Source organism: Hemibagrus wyckioides, linkage group LG21 (assembly GCF_019097595.1).
Source record: "Hemibagrus wyckioides isolate EC202008001 linkage group LG21, SWU_Hwy_1.0, whole genome shotgun sequence".
NCBI lineage: Eukaryota > Metazoa > Chordata > Actinopteri > Siluriformes > Bagridae > Hemibagrus > Hemibagrus wyckioides.
Window position 1 is genome coordinate 3,592,027 of NC_080730.1, and position 22,533 is coordinate 3,614,559.

The window sequence follows — 22,533 nt, forward strand, 5'->3', positions numbered from 1 at the left end:
TCATGTGCATGTAAAGGCAGACGTCATACTGTGAATTACCGTGTTATGTATAAATTAGTTTAAAAAAAAAAGAAAAGAAAAAAGTAATGGCACCCAGCTGAATTACTGGAAGATTCCGGAGGGGTTTAGTTTTTCTTCTATCCTTTTTTTTTAGCCGTCACTATGCGTAAACCAGTCGTGTGCTGTGAACATGCTTTGCAATACAGGGATTTATCACTATATTTGTGTTATTATGGCAAAACTCAGCATCAACTTAACATATAAAAATCCTTAAATCTGATGGAAAGTGTTTCATTCTGCTTGGAAAACAAAAACATTTACACAGTAGTGAGTGTTTAACCTGTGAAGTCATATTTACTCAGATTTATTTGAAGATCAAAATGTGTATCTGATTTATTTATTTATTTATCTATCTGTTTATAGAGACTTATCTAAAGTATAATTTAAATTTAAGGGATTACAAATCTTGCACCCAATAGGTCAGGTTGAGTGCTATATTTGGAAAGGTCACTCTGAGGTTAGTGTAATGTGAATTTTGGCCACTAGATGCTGCACAACAATTACCCAACAAACATCCAGGTCAGTGACTTGGAGGCCAGGAAAGATCTAGTAAGGTTCACATGACAGAATTATATACAGCAAAGCCTAGTGAACTATATCGTTAAAAAAACTACATTTACTAGTAAAGATAAATAAAAAAATAAAAAAATAAAATGACAGATGTGCTGACTGACACAAGCAGAAGATTAAATCTAGTATTTGCTTTATTATAATCTGAAGGAAATGTCGATCTTAATTTGACATCAGAAGGTTAAATATGATAATTATTTTATTTCAAAACTGTGAAAATGTTCAGGAATTTGTTAAGCACTAAAAATAAATACATAAATACATAAATACATAAATACATAAATAAATAAATAAATAAATAATAATAATAATAATAATAATTATTATTATTATTATTACTATTATTATTATTATTATTATTATTATAAATACTAATAACAATAATACTAACAGCATCAACAACAACAATAATAGTTATCAGTAACAGTATAATTATTATTAATAATATCATAATTATATTATAATTACAATATATTAATATAATTAATAGCATTGCATTTATCTGCCATTAAAAAAATGCAAAATCATCATCATCATCGTCATCATCAAACAATAATTATTGCATTGATCTGAAAGCATTCGCGAAAGAAAATGATCATAATTTCACATTAATAAAATGTTAGATTTATTATTTATAAATGTAGTGCTTGAAGCCATGTAACGGCGGGATTTGAGAAGTGGGCGTGGCCTGGTATTCGGGTGAAAGGGAAGGAGGGCGTTGGAGTGCTGTGGAAAAGTGGGCGTGGCCTCGGTCGTCATCTGTCCGTGATCAGTGATCGGATGATTCGCTGTGGGCGGAGCTTGTTGAGGAAGCCATAGTGGCCGGCGCCTGAATCGTGTCGTACCGGCTTCTTAATCCGCGCCTCACTGATCACATCCTGTAGAGTCCTGAACGCTTCAGTAGTACAAACAGTCAGTCCTTTCATCCATCAATTCAGCAGTGTACAGTGTGCAACTTTACTTCTTTCTTTTGTCTTTTATTTCCATGTCGCAAGAGCGAATAATATCAGACATTTCGGTCTCAGAACGGAAAATAAATCATATTATAATGGAAACTGAAATACACGTGCCTGTGGGCTCGCCGACAATCAGAAAATTCCCCATACACGTCGATGAGCATAACGTTAAAGATGGGGCGATGAAATTAATAAAAGAACTGCGGCCAACATGGGACATTAACCGGGTCAAGACCAAGGTAGGTTGGGCGTTTTCATATAAAAACCGCGTCTTGTCATGTGCACTAGCTAGCTCTCTTAACATCTTACCACTACCAAATAAACTAGCTAACCTTACTTACACCACTTCTTTATGACTAGAAGCGAAATAAATCCCATCTAAAAGCTATATGTGTGTGTGTGTGTGACAGCTAGCTCGCGCGTATGAATGATACCGGCGCTAGCATTAGCATAGCAACCGACGCTTAGCCATGTCTCCTCCTGCGTCTGAATGAGGCTTTCTCGCTAAGTTTAAGTACCCAGACTTGGTTATTTATCCTTTATTTAGATACGCACTCGATCCAGACCAGGTTTTGAATGAAAAACAAACAAAAAAAAAAAAAGATGTAAATGAGTTGTTAATAATCTAGCCAGCTAGCTGTCTTGTGTTGTCAGGTACCAGCTGGCAGTGACGGGATGGAGGGATGGAGATTTAACTCGGATGTCTACTGATGACTCTGAGTAACTTATTAACCAGCTAACTAATCACCCTGTTGATTAATTCAGTGTTAACGTGTGAATGGACTAGTTTTGCTGTCCTGATAGGAATTTTAATATCAGCTGAATATCCAGCATTAGACATCTAAACAGCTTTGTCATGTAACTACTCAGGACTAGTTCATACTAACTATTAACTACTTAACTGGTTTAACCTGATCATTATGTTCAGATTGATTCTGGTTCGTTTCTCATCATCACCGGGCAGATTTGCGGTTCATTCCCATCCTTTAACGAACACGTTAGAGTCGAGTCCATGAGTGTGGGGAAGGAAACCTTGAGAGGAACCAGACTTGGTCCTGTTCTTCACCCTGGATCATTAAATCAAGATTTTAAATCATTCCAGGTGAAGAAGAGACAAGACGAATGTTGAAAGGGTGATGAGTACGAGCGGATTGTGAGCGAGTCCTGGGATGAATATATATGATTACAGCAGCAGCATATTTAAAATTATTTTGTATTAATCCCTAATAAGCAAACCTAGGGCGTCTGTGGCGAGGAAAAACTCCCTTAGATGGTAAGAGGAAGAAACCTTCAGAGGAACCGGACTCAAATGGAAACCTCGTCCTCATTTGGGTGACAGAAAATGTGAATTATTATAAACACCGGAGAGTTTGATTATGAATAATGTCCTTTCTGCAATCGTATATAGTCACTTGGAGTTGTGCAACCAGGAGATAATGATTATAAAAGCTTTAGCAGTGCTTAAACACTTCGGAGGTGTTTGAGGACGTCAAACTAAGACGTTGAGACAAATTCAGGGATGACTGCACAGCTGTAATGCAGAGGTGTTTTTACTGAGCTTTGCTGCAATAGACCGAGTATCATTAAAATCTCTCTCTCTCTCTCTCTCTCTCTCTCTCTCTCTCTCTCTCTCGTGAAAATGCGCCTTGTCCCTTCCAGGTGATTAACACTAAGACAATACTAATCTACGATATTGATATTCTGACATAATTGACAATAATACACTTGTAGTAGGAATATTATCAAGTGTTGGTGATTTTAGAACTCCACTGTTACTCCCCAACATCATCTCCACTATAAATAAAGTTTGAAGAGTATGTGACAAACATTTGTAGGACAGAGCGATAAATCTCCAGGTCAGACAAAACATGACTGGAGCCACGTCACATTTATTTCAGATGACTCATTAACCTAATCATGACCTCCTCCCTTCGTACTGTATCACCCACGTTATACTGCTGTTAACACACAGGATGTGACCCGGGTTTATTTCCTGCTGTCAGTGTTCCAATACAGTCACTGATGTAGGTTTTGAAGGTGTTTGGGTGACATTAGAGTAACTTTCAGTGCTATACAGACGATTCTATACCGAGAAAAATGTTTCATCGTTGAATTCTGGATTCTGATTGGTCAGAAGGTGTAGCCGAAAGTTTTGACGTCAGTGCATGCAGATCTCAGGTTGATGTTAATGCATCAGTGTTCCAATCATTTCTGTCATTACAGCTAAACGGAGACTCTTTATTCTTTAACAAACTCTTAGAATCATTGCGATTAAAATAAGTAGTCTCCAGTGTTAGTGCTTTGTAACAGGAAATTCTTTCACGTACAGCATGCAATTTCTAGATTCACGATAACATTTTTGTCTTTGTAGCTTGGTGATAAGTTGCTTGTGGATGTTCCACGACGTTAACTGTAACTACAGTCCGACAAAATCTGAGATGTTTTGTTCTTTTATGCATTTACAATTGTAATTGTGGACAAACCATTGTAGCAGAATTTACGTCACAGTACATGGCAGTGTTTTTTAATAACAAGTACATGTCCATATTTTGTGCTGAATCCCAAAAAAAAAAGACAGAATTTCTATTATTCTTTGTTAAATATATAGAATTTTCTAGCTGTTAAATATAAATCAAATAAATTTCTAATTTCCCCCCTTTTTTAAATGATCGATTTCATTCTTTTCAAGCACCATAATATGATCTTTCGTGTTCTCTCGCCCACAAAACCCTATCACTTTCACTTTTATTCTAATACATTCCTCCTACATCTCCTCCCCGGCGTTCACTTTCTCCCTGCATAACCTCCATAGCTTTCTAAAAGAAAGAAGGCCTGCATTGTTTCTCAGCGCGTTATTCACTGCAGAATGCCATTCAGACCAGACCAGAGTTTGGCACCGAGCCTCAAAGAATCATCATTCATTAGATTAGAAAGATTACCAGAGTCACCTTCATCACAGACTGATTAGGGGACGCGGGACGACTGTGGTGGTCACATGACCTGCCGGAAAGAGAGTGAGAGAGGAACGAAGTGTGGTATCGACTTCATTTGATTAAAATATTGTGGGTTTTTTTCTTCTTGCCTTAGAATCCGCCATCTATTTATGTTCATCAGTTCAAGACTTGGGTTAATATCCTGTTTCCTAAACACCTGTTCAAAGCAGAAATGAGCGCTTTATCATGAGCAACAAAAAAATAAAGGCTGGGTTGTTTGTAAGTGAGAAACAGCAGGTGTTACTCACCTCTTTGTTTTCTCTCCCAGAATAGATCAGTCAGAATAATGTGCCAACAAAATCGGGTATAAGTGCTGACCCATGCCCAGGATCTCCGCCACTGGGCCAATTCGACGTAAAGCCATGTCAGGAATGTCAGAAATGTTGTGGTGGGCAAATAGTTGTGGATTGTTTGGGTCTGTTTTTCTCTGAAACGCAGCAGATTCATCCAGCGAGATGGACGAGGTTCAAATTCCTGTCAGATTCCTGTGAGCGAGTTCAAGGTTAAGCTAGTTTGAGGATAAGTTAGTTGCAGGACATGCAAACGAGTACGGGGAGAGGTTCCAGGTTAAATAAGTGAGATCCAGGATCTATTAGGAAAAGTTCCAGGATAAACAAATTCATACAAAAAAAGAAACAAGCTCCAGGATAAGCTAGTTTGTGGATAAGTAAGCAGGTTTCAGGACCATTAAGTTAGTACCAGGATAGGTTCCAGGATAATTAAGTTAGTCCAAGAAAGAGTTCCAAGGTTCACAAGTTCCTACCAGAAAAGCAAGTAAGCTAGTTTGAGGATAAGTAAGCAGGTTTCAGGACCATTAAGCGAGTACCAGGATAGGTTCCAGGATAAATAACTTAGTCCCAGGAAAAGTTCTAGGACAAGTAAGTTAGGATTAAGGATAAATTTCAGGATATGTAATTATGGCCCAGGATAAGTAAGTTAATTCCAGGAAAAGTCCCAAGGTAAGCAAGTTCCTACCAGAAAAGCAAGTTCAAGGCTATATGAGTTAGTGCCAGGATAAGTAAGTTTGAGGATAAGTAAGCAAGTTCCAGGACATGTAATTGGGAACGAGGATAGGTTTTAGGATATGTAAGTAAGTTCGAGTAAAAGTTCCGGGATTAATAGGTACATACCAGGAAAATCGAGTTCCAAGATAAATACGTTCAAGGATAAGCGACTCAGTTTGAGGATAAATAAAGTAATAACCCGATTTACATCAGATATTATTATTTGTTTGTTACACTTAATGTTGAGTATTTTACAGACTAGTGTGCTTCTCTGTATGTGAAATTTGGAGAGTAGCATCGGGACTCTGGTTCCGTTCGCATGCTTTGCGAACACGGACATGGCTGATGAATACAGTTAGAAAGTTAAACGTTTTCTTCCTTATCTTTCGGTGCTTTTCCACCTTGATGGAGTTTGTTGATCTTCCTCAAGCATGTCAATGAACTTTGATGCCAGTTTGGTGTAAAGGAAAGAGAGTTATTGTTTACAGACTGCACTCTGATAAAAATTTAACTCTGATATAATTGTTATATATATGTGCCCTGCGATGGGTTGGCACTCCGTCCAGGATGTATCCTGCCTTGATGCCCGATGACTCCTGAGATAGGCACAGGCTCCCCGTGACCCGAGGATAGATCAGATAAGCGGTACAGACAATGAATAATTGTTATATAGGCCTTGTTTAAATTGGTGAAGTGAATTTAATCATCACATCCTGGTCATTCTTGTTGCATACTGACATTTTGGCATGTTTCTTTGCATTATTATGAAATCATTTGGATTTCATTCTGATTTTGTCATTTTTTTGCCACCAGGTTTTTACTGATTTAACTAAGCAAACTGTGCCTGATCACGTTAGACATCCTGGAAACCGTGGGAGTTGGCCCATGGTTTGTCCAAGTGCTCTCTGCTTTCATTAGAGGTGAATTAGTTTGAATCTAAATTGATGTCATTCTTAAGTCATGACCATTCATGATATTTAAGGGCTACATCGATCCTTCATCTCTTGACATGAACACTGTGCTAATTAATGCCATTAGTTCGCTAGTGGACAAGTGCAACGCAGTGCCCGCTGATGCCCAGCAGAATTACTGGAAATGTTGCCTGTTTTCTGGTGTGAAACCTACCCAGAGTGGGGAGGAGGAATATGATGCTTGAGCAGAACAGACAGTGCATTTGTTGGAGGCATGGCGATGCGGTAAACAGGCAGGGGATAATGGAAAGTTGAAAGGACCCAGCTGCTGACATAATTAGGTCTTTAAGGGCACAGAATACTGCTGCTACATGACTATAAGCTCTTGGAACCACTGAAAGACCGTCTTGACAAATTCAGACACACTCAAAGTCCACAGTCTGGAGTCCCTGTCAAGACAAAGTACTGGAGACTTCAAAGAACACAAAGGGTTAGATGTGAAGAAGTGAGACCTGGTGTGTTCTACTACAGGTGTAGGGAGTACGGACATTTGGATATTTTAAAAGGGATTGTAAAAGTGAAGAGAACTTGAAGAAAGTGCCTCCTTAAACTCATCAAGAATTCGGGAAGCTACCACGGGTCCTAGTGAAGGAACTGTCTGGTGTCCCGGTGGTGAAAGCACATTCCGACAAGTACATCTACTCAGAGAAAATGGGAGGAGACGCTGTACCTAAAGGTTTAATAGGCCCAAGCTCTGCTGTAACAGTACAGGTTGAAGGCATTTATGCTAAAGCCATTCTCGACACTGGTTCTCAAGTGACCTTGCAGAACAGATCCTATTATGACAGATATCAGCCCCTGTCACCCATCAGTGAACTACAGATATGGGGTCTTAGCTCTGATGATCACCCTTATGATGGCTATTTGTCACTTAAGCTGGAGTTCTTGGAATCTGATATGGGGATCACTGAGGCCATTGATGCCCTTGTGTTGGTCTGTCCCGACCCAGTTGTGAGAAATGAAGTGCACGAACAACACCAATGGTGAGGCGACTGTTAAAGAGCTGTGAAGAGGAAGGGGTAGATGAGCTCAAAGCATGTTCATCCCGCCTTCAGAAAAGTTTTGAAAGAACTGTCAGCACTCTAAACCAATGATAATGGCCACAAGAGAGGAGCTGTTGGTTCACACAAACAGCAGTTACTTTGTGCAGGAGGTGTAGCTAGGGTGATGGGATTCAGGGAACGACAGGCTCCCAAGCTGTTCTTGTAGATTTGCCTGATGAGTCGGTAGAGGAACAAGATTTCTGGAGAAGCTCTTGGTAAGGCCAGAAAACTGCACGATTACCTGTACGGGGCGAAGTTTGAAGTAAGGACCAGCAACAACCCCATGACTTATGTGCACAAGTCGGATGCAATGGGTCACCACTGGCTAGCTGCATTGTCCACCTACGAATTCAGCCTCAAGTGCAGATTGGGGGTTCAGAACATTGATGCAGATGCTCTTTCTCGTCGCGTGCTAGGATAAAGGACATGTCTTGTTTGGAAGGGGGAGAATGTAACAACATGATTTGCATCACATATTATCTTTTTCTTTTGTTAGCTGCTTCCGGACTAGTGTGCTTCGCTTTATGTGAAATTTGGAGAGTTGCATCACTTCTCTCAGACTCACACTGACATGGCTGCATTTTTTCTTCCTGCTCTTTGCATCCTGTTCCACTTCGATGGAGTTTGTTGATCTTGGTCAAGCGTGCCAACGAACTTTGATGCCAATTTGGTTTAAAGGAAAGAGCGTTTTTGTTTACGGAGTGCACTCTGATAAAAACTGATCTGTAATAAACATTGAACTCTGATAAAATTGTTATTGTATTGGCCTTGTTTAAATTGGTGATGATAATTTAATCCTGACCACATCCTGGGTCATTCTTGTTGCATGCTGACCTTTTGGTTAATTCTGTGACACCGGTTATTTTCTGTACATATTTCTTTTGCATTTCTTTTTTTTTTTTCTTTTAAACATACATGTTCATTTGGGTGCCTCCTTGTCTGATTTTCGCACTTTGTCAATATAAAAATTTTACGTGAGAAATTGTTGAGTTGTAGTGTCACATTCCCTCTAATGTTCCACAGTTGAGCATACTCAAAATCGAATAGTTTGTGTAACTTAGATCCTTTACTGTTGAAGTTTAGTTAAGCCCGGAGTCTCTCCAATAGTAATGAAGTGAAGTGAGAATCATAGTTTACCCTAAACAGATTTCTTTTGTTAATGAGACGCCCCCCCAGTCCGTATTCAGGTTTAAGGGTTGGAACAGTAACCCTGTATGTAAATAGTGGGGTTTAAATTGACTTAGACGTATCATACAATAGAATGGAATAGAATAGAATAGATGAATAGAAAAGATGTTTGTCATTGTACCATTTGTATGTACAACGAAATTAAAAAAGTGTCAAGTCAGAAGTGCAGCAGTCATACATACATTCAAACCCTCAACCATTTAAAGAAGGTACTAATTAGTATATAAAAAATAATAAATAAATAAATTAATTAATTAATAGGTATGGAATTGTACATATTCACCTACTTGATCATGCTCCTAGGCAAAAAGGGCAGTAAGTTATATCTAGGATAAGTAGGTAAATACTTGTATATGTTCCAGGATAGGTTTCAGGATACAGCATATGGGTTAGGTTTTATGATATGTAAGTTCAAGGATAAGTAGGTTACTTTTGAGGGTAAGTAAGCAAGGTCAAGTACAGGTTATTGAGTTACCAGGATATGTTCCAGGATAAAGTTCCAGGAGAACAAGTTCATATCAGGAAAAACAAATTCCAGGATAAATAAGTTGAAGAGGATGAAAAAGGCAAGTACATTAGTACCAGGTTAGATTTCAGGAAGTTTGTCACGCAGATCTTTCCAGTTTTTTTTTTAAGACTTTTCCATTTTTTTAAGATTTATAAATGTGAATATATATAAAAATTCAGCCTCATGATTGACCACGTGTCTCTGTATTCTAGCTTTTCACAGATGGAACGACCAACAAGCTGGTGGGCTGCTACACGGACGAGAGCCCAGAGGACGTGGTGCTGGTGAGAGTGTACGGCAACAAGACGGAGCTGATCGTGGACCGTGACAACGAGCTGAAGAGCTTCCAGGTTCTCCATGCCAACGGCTGTGCTCCTCACCTCTACTGCACCTTCAACAACGGCATCTGCTACGAGTTCATGCAGGGAGACGCTCTCGGCACACAGGACGTCAGAGACCCCGTGCTGCTCAAGTGAGTACCCTTGGTGAAGCTGAAGAAGCTCTAGCTAGGAATTTTCATTTAGATGTATCTAGAATACTGAGCCATGACCTTGAGGAAATTATACTCCACTTATTTATTAATTTATTTATTTTGATTCCATGATTTCAGTCTTGTTTGCTGCTCCTCGTAAATCTCTGTGTTGCAGAATTGCTAATGCTCTATCGTTAAGAGGAGACTTTTCCAGATCCCCAAGATTAACAGGATCAGGTGTTCCATTAGCATTGGAACTAAATGCAGGGCTGTAGATTTGAGCAGCAGATTCGGCCACTTTGTTCCAGGTCAGATTGTGAAATTTTAAAAAGTTACCACATTACAACGAGTTCTAAAGTGTAATGGTGTTTGGTAGAATGTGTGTGTATGTATATGTAAACATTATAATGTGACTGCTGTACAGTATTAATGCTATTATGATACTGCTAGTAGATTTATACTATACTATACTATAGAAATCCTAATAATTTATTAACACACTGGACCCATACTTGCTTTATACTATACTAATACAAATACTAGATTAATACTGTATTACACTCTATCTATATGCTATATTAACACACTAGGCTCATATTCAATAAACGTACTATACTATACTACATTCATCTGGACCCATACTTATACTGTACTATAATAATACTAATGCTAGTTTAATACTATACTACATTATACCTATACTATATTAACACACTGGACCCACATCTACACTATACACCAATCAGGCATAACATTATGACCACCTGCTTAATATTGTGTGGGTCCCCCTTTTGCTGCTAAAACAGCCCTGACCCGTCATCACTGTGACGCCTTTCTATCAGAATCAGCATTAACTTCTTTAGCAATTTGAGCAACAGTAGCTCGTCTGTTGGATCGGATCACACGGTCCAGCCTTCTCTCCCCACGTGCATCAATGAGCCTTGGCCGTCCATGACCCTGTCGCCGGTTCACTGCTCCTTCCTTGGACCACTTTTGATAGATACTGACCACTGCAGACCGGGAACACCCCACAAGAGCTGCAGTTTTGGAGATGCTCTGCTCCAGTGGTCTAGCCATCACAATTTTGGCCCTTCATCAAACTCGCTCAAATCCTTACGCTTGCCCAATTTTCCTGCTTCTAACACATCAACTTTGAGGACAAAATGTTGCCTTGCTGCCTAATATATCCCACCCACTAACAGGTGCCATGACGAGGAGATCATCAGCCTTATTCACTTCACCTCTTAGTGCTCAGAATGTTATGACTGATCGGTGTATATACTAAACACATTGGACCAAACTTGCAATAAACTCTACACTATACTATAATATACTAATCCTAATTCTGTATTAACACACAGGACCCATAATTGTACCGTAATGTACTGTACTGTACTGTATTATAATTATACTATACCAAATACTATACTAATCCTAATACTAACACACTGGACCCAAAGACCTCTAAAGAAAAACTCGCACACAGGAAGTCTTTTCATAAACGCTAGTGGAATAAAGAAACATCAACCTATGTCCTTTTCATATCTATTGCCATTATTCACGTCACCTTCAGTCTGATCTTTTTTTCTTTTGTAATCTTTAATTTCTTCTTTGTGTCTGTCATCAGACTCATCGCTACAGAAATGGCCCGCATCCATGCCATCCACGCCCACAACGGCTGCATCCCCAAACCCAATCTGTGGATCAAGATGCGCAAGTACTTCTCTCTAGTGGCCACCGAGTTTACTGACCAAGCCTCCAACAGCAGGTGAGCTGAGCACCGGTGTACAGATGGAGCGAGTCTGAAAACCTAGCTCAAACAAATCATTTCAGAATTGATTTTTATCACACACAGTACACCTCGAATAAACAACCAGACTACAACAAACACAACTAATTAGCTCGTTTTATTTATATATTTATTTACAACAAAGGAAGCATTGTAAGTCTAATAACAATAGATCTGTTATTTATATACATGAAATACAGATTTTTTTTTGTCTGTGTTGTAAAACGGCAGTGCGTTTTTATTTTTCTTTGCTCTCCGTGGCAGATCTCTAGCCGAGCGAGCGGAATTATTGATGATACAAGCGTTATCAGTGTCACCGTGCACCAGTAAGGCCATTATGTAAGGACAGTCCGGCATCACCAGCTGGTGAATTGCAGAGACGCAGGCGCTCCAAGCCCTGCAGATGTTTACATTCCTGCGTTTATCAGGAACAGCGTGATGAACCACGTGCGTCACACGCCAGAGACAAGTTATCAGTCGTTAGACCGTAAGATGCAAGGTCGTCGAGAGCGGAGCCGGCAATCCAGAGTTTTACATTTTAGTCAGTTTTAATGGAAATTCCAGAACGTTTCCAGTTTCGTCAAGGTTACAGTGTTCAAAAATGAACGTTTAATGATACTTTTATTGCACTTCCACATGCTGTATGTTAATGAATTCATTGTAATTCTAATAATAATATTTGCTTTGGTTGTTTAAGATTCCTTCAAAATCTTTAAACATCATTCTTCCAATGAGCTGAGCTGTAATTGTAAATCAATCTTATTTCTTGCTGAGGTGAACAAATCTTTCAGATAAAAATGTATTGAGAGAATTTATCACCATGGTCATACAAGAACCAAATCGAAATAAACCGTGGGCGGGGCTTAATGGTGTAACATGAGGTCATGCAGGATTAAAGTAATAAAGCAAATAATAATTATATCATTAAACATTTTTAAACACTCCGTTCACAGTTTGAATCTTGACGTTAAAGAACTATGTAAATCACGATCAGAAAAGTAAGTCTAGCTGGAGTCTTCACGTATTACAGCGCGTGAGTGACGCTGCTAGGTGTGAGTGACCGATTTGTTCTCACCGTCGTCTCCTACAGACAGACTCGCTACCTGTGTTGACGAAGCAGGTCTCAGATTAGGGCCAAAGGGTGACATGCAGCCGTGTCAATCCGAGAGAGAGAGAGTGGGTCAGTCATGGTGTGTGTGTGTTTGTAGATGACCGCAGCTCCAGAATTAGTCTCCTAAGCCCATTACTCAAGGAGAGCGCTCCATGGCAGTGGCTGTCTGATTGGTTTCAGAGCTTCGTGTGCTCAGAGAAGGATGTCAGGGTGCGATCGGGAACGTTCCCGCTTTTTAGAAAGTAGGCGGGTTTATGCAAGTTCTCGAAATGGGAAGATCAGAGCTGCGGATAAAGCTACGGAAGTAGTCCCTCACAAGTCCTGAGTTTAGAACACTACTTTTTCATCTCTGAGGGAATTCCTGATCCATAAAATAAGTCAAGAAAAAATAAAATGTTTGAAACAAATGTCACTATACCACTCATTTAATAGGAGCAGATTCACGCTGGCGTGAATCTATATAAAAAAATCTATATAAAAGCACATATGACTCTAGGAGCACATTCTGAACATGGAGCTACAGCCTTCCGATGTTTATTTATTAGAGTTTATTTATATAGAGCATTCTTTTATTTATTCATTTATTTTTTTTGTAAAGTATTTCTTGCTGTTTGTGTTTATTCCTGGAGAAATGACCAAACCAGTCCAAACCGTTTGCGTTTCTCCTCCCTAGAATCCGAGAGGAAGTTCCCAGTAAGGAAGTGCTGGAAGAGGAGATGACGTGGATGAAGGAGCACCTGTCTCAGCTCGGCTCGCCTGTGGTGCTGTGCCACAACGACCTGCTCTGCAAGAACATCATACACAACATAAAGGAAGGTGAGTGGAGGATGTGTTTGATTTTTATTTCACAGCGAGGGAAATTATTTCAACACTGTTGAGGTTTTTTTTGATTAGTTTCTATAAATCGTGGATTTTTTTTATTTTTTTTTGTAATTGTTGTGGCCAGAGATGCTCAGAGATTTAAACTCCTACCAGTGAAGACACATATGTAATGACTTTTTTGGATGAATGCGTGTTTTGATGATGTCACATGACACCCCTTGGGCCCAAATCAGCAGAAAATCTGCAGCCATCTTGAAAAATCACAAACTCCTCAACAGTTGGAGTTTGTGCAATCACAAAATCCTACAGCCGACCACGTCGCTTTTAGTGTCCTCTATTTACCTATGCAGAGCGGGTCAACAAGCCCATAACTGTGTTGTTAACATATAAAATAATAACATCCATCATAAATAAGATAAACAGCAGGTTTACGGTCTTTTAAAAATCTTTTAATAATCTGCAGACTAATAAATGGTTTGATACGTTCTTATACCACGGCTTCATTCAAGATGCTTCATTCTGATTGGTCAGAAGGTGTTGATTCATTTTCCATAACATCAGCTTGGAAGGAAAATCACAGGTTTATATTAATGCATAAGTTTTAATACATTAATGTTAACAGTTTCCGCAGGGATTTCTTCAGGAGTAAACAGATTATTATATCAATCATGCTCTCATTAACAATATCATCATCTATATGCATGAATATCTGAGTCTGATATCACTAACATAGTCATTTAACTGACATTCCCGTACATGAATCTCAATTATTTAATACACCGATCAGCCATAACATTATGACCAGTGAGAGGTGAAGTGAATAAGACTGATGATCTCATCATGGCACCTGTTAGTGGGTGGGATATATTAGGCAGCAAGGCAACATTTTGTCCTCAAAGTTGATGTGTTAGAAGCAGGAAAAATGGATAAGTGTAAGGATTTGAGCGAGTTTGACCAAAAGGGCCAAATTGTGATGGCTAGACCACTGGATCAGAGCATCTCCAAAACTGCAGCTCTTGTGGGGTGTTCCCGGTCTGCAGTGGTCACTATCTATCAAAAGTGGTCCAAGGAAGGAACAGTGGTGAACCGGCGACAGGGTCATGGGCGGTCAAGACTCATTGATGCACGTGGGGAGAGAAGGCTGGACCGTGTGATCCGATCCAACAGACGAGCTACTGTTGCTCAGATTGCTGAAGAAGTTAATGCTGGTTCTGATAGAAAGGTGTCAGAATACACAGTGCAGGACGGGTCAGGGCTGTTTTGGCAGCAAATGGGGACCAACACTATATTAGGCAGCTGGTGATAATGTTATGCCTGATCGGTGTATACCCGATCAATCTACAGTGCTTTATTCGTCACAGATAGCTAGAAAGCTTAGCAGTGATTAAATGTTACCAGGCATCGAAATCCTCCAACCCTCAAAGCATTTTTAGTTGAGATGATTGAGTGCGGCTCTGTTCATTTACGAACTGTTTTGCTTTTACAGGTTATGTTCGCTTCATAGACTACGAGTACTCGAGCTACAACTACCAGGCGTTTGACATTGGGAACCATTTCAATGAATTTGCCGGTGAGTGAGTCGCACACGATGATTGATTAATACTGTAGCCTGGAGTGTTAAAGCTTATATATATATATATCTGTGTGTGTCTGTGACAGGCATGAGTGAACTGGACTACGCTCTGTACCCGAGTCGGGAGCTGCAGCTGGATTGGCTGCACACCTACCTGAAGGCCTACAAGCTCTTCACCAAGAAGGGAGAGGACGTGAGCCAGCGTGAGCTGGAGACCCTGTATGTGCAGGTCAACAAGTTCTCACTGGTGAGTGAATCAGAAAACTAAGATTAAAAGTGTGGGAGATGAGAAACTTTCTCATTAAAAGGTTCAGCTTGAGATAAAAGACGGAGATGTTTTGTGCTTGAGGCTTCACCCTCATGTATGTGGATCACACACACACACACACACAAAGATTTACAAACTGGTATGAAAAAAATATTTATATATACATATATTTTTTAATTATTGTGTAAATACTTGATTTAGTGATTTGCTCAGAACACTGATAGAAACACTGAGAGAAAAGAGACCTTCTCTACCCTGCCATCATCATCATCATCATCATCATCATCGTTGTCGTCGTTTATGAAAAAATGGTACACCTATCCCAGATTCCTAACATATCACATTAGGTGAATCGAAATTGTTTCATGGATTTCATGTGGAACCAGTGATCCAAAAAAAAAAAAAACAGTATCTGTCTATTTATTTATTTATTTTGTTTTAATTTTCTGAAGATTGTAATGTTTTTAAAAATATCCACATGTGTGCGGATGAGACGATTCACCTCCTGTTCCTCTTTTCTGACAGGCGTCACATTTCTTCTGGGGCTTCTGGGCCCTCATCCAGGCCAAGTACTCCACCATCGACTTCGACTTTCTCGGGTAAGCGGCTTTCCCAAAGCGCTATCGTCTCAATGGCTTTTATTTCGCTAAGGAAGATTAGCAAAACCCAGTCAGTGCAGCAGAAACAAATGAGCTCATCCCAGACACCATCAGAGTACTAACCTGATATCAGGAGAACCAAATGTTTATTAAAGCTAACTCAAATATAATTCTGAACCCAAGCCAATATGTTTGTGTGTATTACCTGTTTGGTTGGTGTATTATCTGGTGGTACACGGAAACCGGAAGTTTTAATTTTATTGTTAATGTATACATTTTTTTATTTTAACCACAGTTACACATTTAGACTCATAAGCATTTGTGTAAACGTTGTTTACTATTCATCTATACATCGCCGCCTACTGGATGTATTTTGAAACGCAGATAGTAAATATTGATCTCAAACCCATTCCTGCTCTCTGAGATGCTCTGAGTGCTTGTTCATCTAAAAAGCAGCTCAGATTTTATCTTCAACCAGTAAAATTCTGTGTAAGGTTCTCCAACAGAGGGAAAAACACACGTCTAAAACACACTGAAAGCCAACAGACTCGTTATATATCAGACTCACAGCCTGAACATCATTCATTAGATTAAACTGATTAAAAATCTCCCATTTCTATTTCAAGTGACTAGAGTAATGCTTGGACCCGTACTTGTCGCAACAAACAAACCTCCGGTGTTTCAGATGGCTAGTCGGCGTGTTGGGTAATGTTTGTTCTGTTTTAAAAATACATTGCCTATCAGCATGGGGTGGAGCTTGTGAAAGAGTGGACTCCATAGCGTTTTTCTCCTCAGCTCCCCCGAATAAAAGGTGCCGAACACCATAGTGACCATTAATAAAGGACGCCGGTGTCTGTTTGCAGCGGAAACACGGAAACATGAGTCAACAGAAAGCGCAGGCTCGGCCACATTTACCCCATCGACCTGCGGCAGGATTTCTGTTTCGGGCGGATCTGTTGACTTCCAGACTTAAACACACGCTGCATCAAAACAAACGCTTTCGATAAAGACCAGACCTCAAACCCCGTGTCCTTGTGTCATTATAGCAACAGTCTGATTTATAAAGGACAGAGTTCTGGTGTGATTTATGAGTTGAACAGGCTTAGACAGGATTTGAGGTGTGCAATGTATTTATAAAACAGGCTTAATGTGAGATTCGAGAGATTTCTTATTACAATAAATTTTAACGATCACACATTTATAAAATAATATAAAAAAATAATGATATTAAATAATAAATAAATAATAATAATAAATAATGATAAAATAATAAATGATTTTATTGACCATGACAAGGTTAGATTAAATTAATATAAAAGATGTATGATGCAACAAAATGGCACAAAAATAGGAAATTGTTCAGACATTAACAGTTTGTTTGTTTGTTTATTTATTTATTTATTTTGAGCATGTTGTTGCCACAATTCCACAAGACTTTTCCACGAACCTGGAAATTTCCAGAATTTCTACACGTTATTTATTTATTTATTTTTTTTTTTTTATTTAAATAATTATTTTATGGTCTAGAAGTAAGTCATATGGCAGCAATACTCACATCATGTCACTTTACTATACTTCAAATAATAAATAAATAAATAAATAAAAATTATATTATTTTGCTGAGATTTATCGTGAAATCTATATGCATAAAGATTTATTAGCTTAAATAATCATAGAATTGCAGATGGATTACACTCTCAAACTATCATGATCCAGATCTCAGGGTTTTTTGGGTTTTTTTTTTACCGTTTATTTGTCATTTTCAGCTGTGAGCTTTGCCTTTTATGGAGTTTTGTGGGCGTGGCTAAGTGTCAATTTATGCCAAAAACATGCTTGGTTAATTCACAGCTGATCAGGAAAACCTGTTTTGGGAATTTGGGGAGTTTGGCCTCAACATCAGTTGATAACAGGATACTAAGAGGCTCTACTGAGGCTCTAAAAGTCAAATTTAACTTTCAGAAATGTTATTTAACAAATTTTATATTCTACATATATACGAGTCTTGGAATAAGTTCCTAAAAGGAGTACTCCTGATCTTATTTTTATTTCCCGTTTCCCCTCTTCCCCCAGATATGCCGTCCTGCGCTTCAATCAGTACTTCAAGACCAAGCCGGACGTCATGGCCCTGAAGATCCCGGAGTGAGAGACCAGACGCAAGAAGCTGAGCTGACGCTTTGACCTTGGGAGCAGAGGAACTTTTTTTCTGGATGGGGAGGGTTCAGGGTTACAGCAAGGGTTCCCGGGTCCCTCCACTCAATCACAACTCGGTCCACCTGTGTGTCTTTACTTCCGCATTACATCACATCATAAAGCACTTGGTTATTTTATTTTTTCCTCCTTTTTTTTTATTTTTTATTTTTTGCACTTTATTTATTCTTTTCTATTTATCATCACATGCATCATTCACCCAAACTTCTTTTGCTGTGGGCTTTAACAGTGTGTCTCTGCAACTATGTAAATTGCCTTTGCTTGCCTGCTTTCCTTCTTTCTTTTTTTCTTTCTTTTTTAGAGAGAGAAAGATGACGTCTCAGCTGCACCCCCCAACCAAAAAAAATGAGAGAGAGAGAGAGAGAGAGAGAAATGAGGTTTCAGACCTGTAGCAGCACACATCGTGGTCTGGAAGCGTATGCTTGGTTAAGCATGACTTTTTTAACTTTTTTTTCCGTGCCCCAGAAATTCCTGAGATGTTAAGGCCATCACCCTGCTCTTTCTGGGGCCAGTTTTTTCTGCCTTTTAAGCTTTTATGGTAACGAGTAACTCTGTTGAATTATCCATTCAGCGCAGGTGATGGAAAAATCTCAGCCCTGGCCTCCTCCTCCTCCCTCATTTGCCCTCGTGTTACCTGCAGGCGGACGTACCGGGTAACCAAAGTTCCAGACACTAGTCTGGAAATTTCTTTCTAATGACTAAAAAAAAAAAAAAAGGTCAATCTGTTCAACCAGTTCCTGAAATTAAAGAGGTGCTGAAGGTTATATAAGCACGCTGCATAATTTGATCCGGCAGATGTTAAGGCTTTGTGTGGCCTTCGAGCTCTTCAAGCATTAAATCCAGAGGCAGTAGAAAAGGGTTTAGCCTTTACACTAATGATGTGCATGTTATTAATGATCACAGCAGATGGGTGACAAATTAAAGGGGAGAAGGAAAAAAAAACGTTTAGGGTTATTCATTTTCCTGGCATCTTTCCACTCGAGTCAGAGATCGATCGATCGTGTCTTTTATTTTAGCACGAAACATTTGATCCCGAATGGAGGCGTGGTGTCTTGTCTCTGTCTTTCAGCTAGACTCCGCCCCCATTCACAGGGTAGGAAAGCTTGAATGGTTTGAGGATGATAAAGTGAGACGTTAGACAGCGCTCTATATCATCCTCCTCCTCCTCCTCCTCCTCAATAAACCGAATGAATTTATACCTTATATAAACAGATAATTAAATCAAAAACAGCTGAGAACTTCAGTTAAAATAACGGCATATAGAATACGATCGACATATCGTAAAAAATATTACATTATTATATTGAAAAATCAACATATCTTGAAGTAATGAGTTGTTAAGTCAGAATAATGAGAGATCGCATCACGTGGTGAAATAACCAGCTGTTAAGTCAAAACAACTTCAACAACATCTGTTATCAAAATAAGATCTTCAGCTGAAATAACGAAATATTATGTAGAAATATCTTGAAAGTCGAAAAAGGATTTCGACTTGAGACCTCTTTATTCAATATTAAATTTTAAACACAGGTATTATATCAAAATCAGGACATATCGTGATCTGTATTAAGTTGAAATTAAGTAAAATAAGTCAGAATAACAAGATGTTACCTCGAATGAGTTATAATTTCGAGGTACTGTACCATCTAATTATTGCAGTTTAATAGCTAATTTCGGGAGATGTCTTCAGAATTACATGATGTCATTATCTATTATTTAAGATTTTCCTATTTCCGCTTCTTTCAAGACATTTTTAAGATATTATTCGGATGTAGTAATCTGTAATTTATTATCATATCAACGCATTAGGTTACAGTGATGATATGGAAACAGCTTGTGCTTTAGTGCTTGTGCAAAAATGCATCATTTGAGCCATAACCTTCAGCATCTCATTCTATCCATCCATCTCGAGTCTAGCCCCAAATCCTTATGTTTTCACCTGAGTGGCGTTTTCACTGCAACGTAAAAGCAGATCGATTCCACGATTCTCCGTGGATGAGCTCGAGCTGTCCGTGTCCTCCGTGTGTTCTCGTGCGTCCCCGCCGCTCAGCTGCGTTAATGGTTGATGACGCTGGTTAATAATGAAACGGCCGAACCTGCGGGCAATAACTGGAGCCGAGAGGCACTTCAACAACACCATGAATAATTTTGTAGCCAACCCGAGTCACTAATGATCCCGAACGATCTGAGTTTCTCCCGACTTTGACTTCTTTTTTTTTTTTTCTTTCCTCTCTCTTCTTTTCTTCCATATTTTATTTATTCCACTTTTTATTTGAAAGCTTTATAGGATTTCTTGGAGGGTTTTCTGAGACATGGCTGAATGCTGCTGCCACACTCAGAAATAAAGGCACCAAACTCTCTGTCTTTGTAAACTATCATTTAGTGTCTTATTCAATACAATAAATCCGCTTTTAGATTAAAAATACAGCGTTCATTGGGCCTAATGGTCCGAATTTATCCTTTTTAGTTGTTGTTTTTTTTTCTTTTTAAGGTGAAAAATGATGTAGATATAATAGTACAGAGTCAAAGTACCCTCGGTGCCTTTATTATTTCTGAGTGTGTTTCAGTAGTGTAATGAAATGCACTAATGTTCACTGTATGTGTGTGTGTGTATATATATATATAATAATAATGTTCATCGTTAAGATTGTCCCAGAAAGAAAATATCACAAAAACAAAGCTATACCCGGATGATTACAGTCCAGAAGAACGGTACCAAACTACTTGACCTTGGCCCAGGCACTGTACTTTCGGGATCTTTTGTACCTTTAGTGTGTATTTTTGTACATGTTAAGGTATTCAACTGGACCTTATGTTCCTTTTAAAGCTTTAAAAGGCAGTCAAAGGTCCACACATATACACACACACACACACCACTGTGGTAGTAGCCTAGCGACAAGGAGAAGTACAGCTTGGTCCAGAGATTTCTGAGAGCGATGAAGGAAAACCTGTGCTTTGTATCAGTGACGCAGCTTTTGTGGCATTTTTATAACACACACACACAGTAATGTACAAAAGAACTTGAAAGTGAAGACCCATGTTTATAAAATATGCACAAGTTCTCATTGCGTCTATTTTAAAACCACCTTCTAGACCTTTCTTTCTCATTTCTGTGATGGATGAATGGCGTGTGTCTACTGAGGTTGTTGATTTCTTCATTTTTCCATTACAGTTCTTTTGTTTTTCCAGCTTGCAGTTATTTTGCAAAATGTGTCGTCGTTGTTCTGTGAATGTATTGAACTGACTTGAAGCAGTGTACAGATAACAGTGTGTTTCTCGTAAATCTTGACATTACCATTTTATACCTGGAATTGGACTGGACTGGACTGGACCGGACTGGTTCCTGGTGTTTTTTCTCTCTGACATGGTCACTACTAAACAGGAGGTGCGGTGTGTACAGACGCATCGCCACCACCAGAGAGCGCTGTAGGTTTGGGGTGAAACCCAGGTGACGTGGAAGGGGATGTATATACTGTGAAATATTGTGAAAAAGACGATACTGTACTGTAAAATGACCCTTTCGATTTGAAAAAGAGTAATTTAACATTTTTGTTCTTAAAGATTTCCATTAAAAATATGCTGTCTGAATTGAAAGTGTCCATTCTAGTCATTTCAGATCCAGAATTGTGTTGAATTAGTTTTAATAAACACCACAAAGCTGATGTGGAGTGATATTAGAGTGATGTGATCTCTATAACAGCAGACAAACAGCCTTAAACCACAAATGTGTGTGATGATTCAAACAGACCACAACGTATTGTATAATGAAAAAGTACCTTTTTGAAATGATAAAATGTAAATAATTTTTAAAATGTTTAATTTAAAAATAATACAATAATAAATCAAATTAATTTGTTTTTTTGTATATTTCTTAAATTAAAATAAAATTTTTATATTAACTGTATAATAATTTTAAAAAATCTTAAACACCATTTAAATAAAATAAATATATTTATTATATATTTAGATGTATTTAGTTTAAAAATAAATACTTCTAAATAATTAATTAATAATTTATTTGATTTATTAATCTATAATAATTTAATACATTTTTAGATTAACATGAGTACTTATTGTTATTTATTGATTATTAATGTAATTATTATATGTAATAATAAATTAAAAATAAATAAAATGTATAATAAATAAAATGTGAAAATAAATAAAATGTGGGGTGAAAAAACACTGCAAAGTGAAGAAATATATTTATTATATATTATTTAGATTTATTTAATTAAATAATTTTTTAGATTAGCATGATTAATGATAGTGTTATTTATTGATTTTATTAATGTAATAACTATATGTAATAATAAATTAAAAATAAATAATAAATAAAATGTGGGGGGGGGACACTGCAAAGTGAATAAATAGATTTATTATATATTATTTAGATTT

The 22,533-nt window shown here is 38.2% G+C and overlaps 1 protein-coding gene across 1 annotated transcript; it reads left to right on the forward strand.

Annotated features, from left to right (window-relative positions):
- Nucleotides 1–1,461: 1,461 nt before the first annotated feature.
- Nucleotides 1,462–21,723, forward strand: etnk2 (ethanolamine kinase 2). The gene is made up of 8 exons (XM_058373048.1): nucleotides 1,462–1,825; nucleotides 9,506–9,765; nucleotides 11,393–11,533; nucleotides 13,339–13,481; nucleotides 14,974–15,057; nucleotides 15,147–15,307; nucleotides 15,854–15,927; nucleotides 17,998–21,723. The coding sequence occupies exons 1-8, from the start codon at nucleotides 1,616–1,618 to the stop codon at nucleotides 18,068–18,070; spliced, it is 1,146 nt and encodes a 381-aa protein (XP_058229031.1). The 5' UTR covers nucleotides 1,462–1,615; the 3' UTR covers nucleotides 18,071–21,723.
- The last annotated feature ends 810 nt before the right edge of the window (nucleotides 21,724–22,533 follow it).

Excerpts from the sequence above, each read along its gene's own strand:
- etnk2 (XM_058373048.1), top strand. The coding sequence starts at position 1,616 with ATGTCGCAAGAGCGAATAATATCAGACATTTCGGTCTCAGAACGGAAA. Across the intron at positions 1,826-9,505 it reads TTAACCGGGTCAAGACCAAG|CTTTTCACAGATGGAACGAC; the intron begins GTAGGTTGGGCG and ends TCTGTATTCTAG. Across the intron at positions 13,482-14,973 it reads CATACACAACATAAAGGAAG|GTTATGTTCGCTTCATAGAC; the intron begins GTGAGTGGAGGA and ends TTGCTTTTACAG.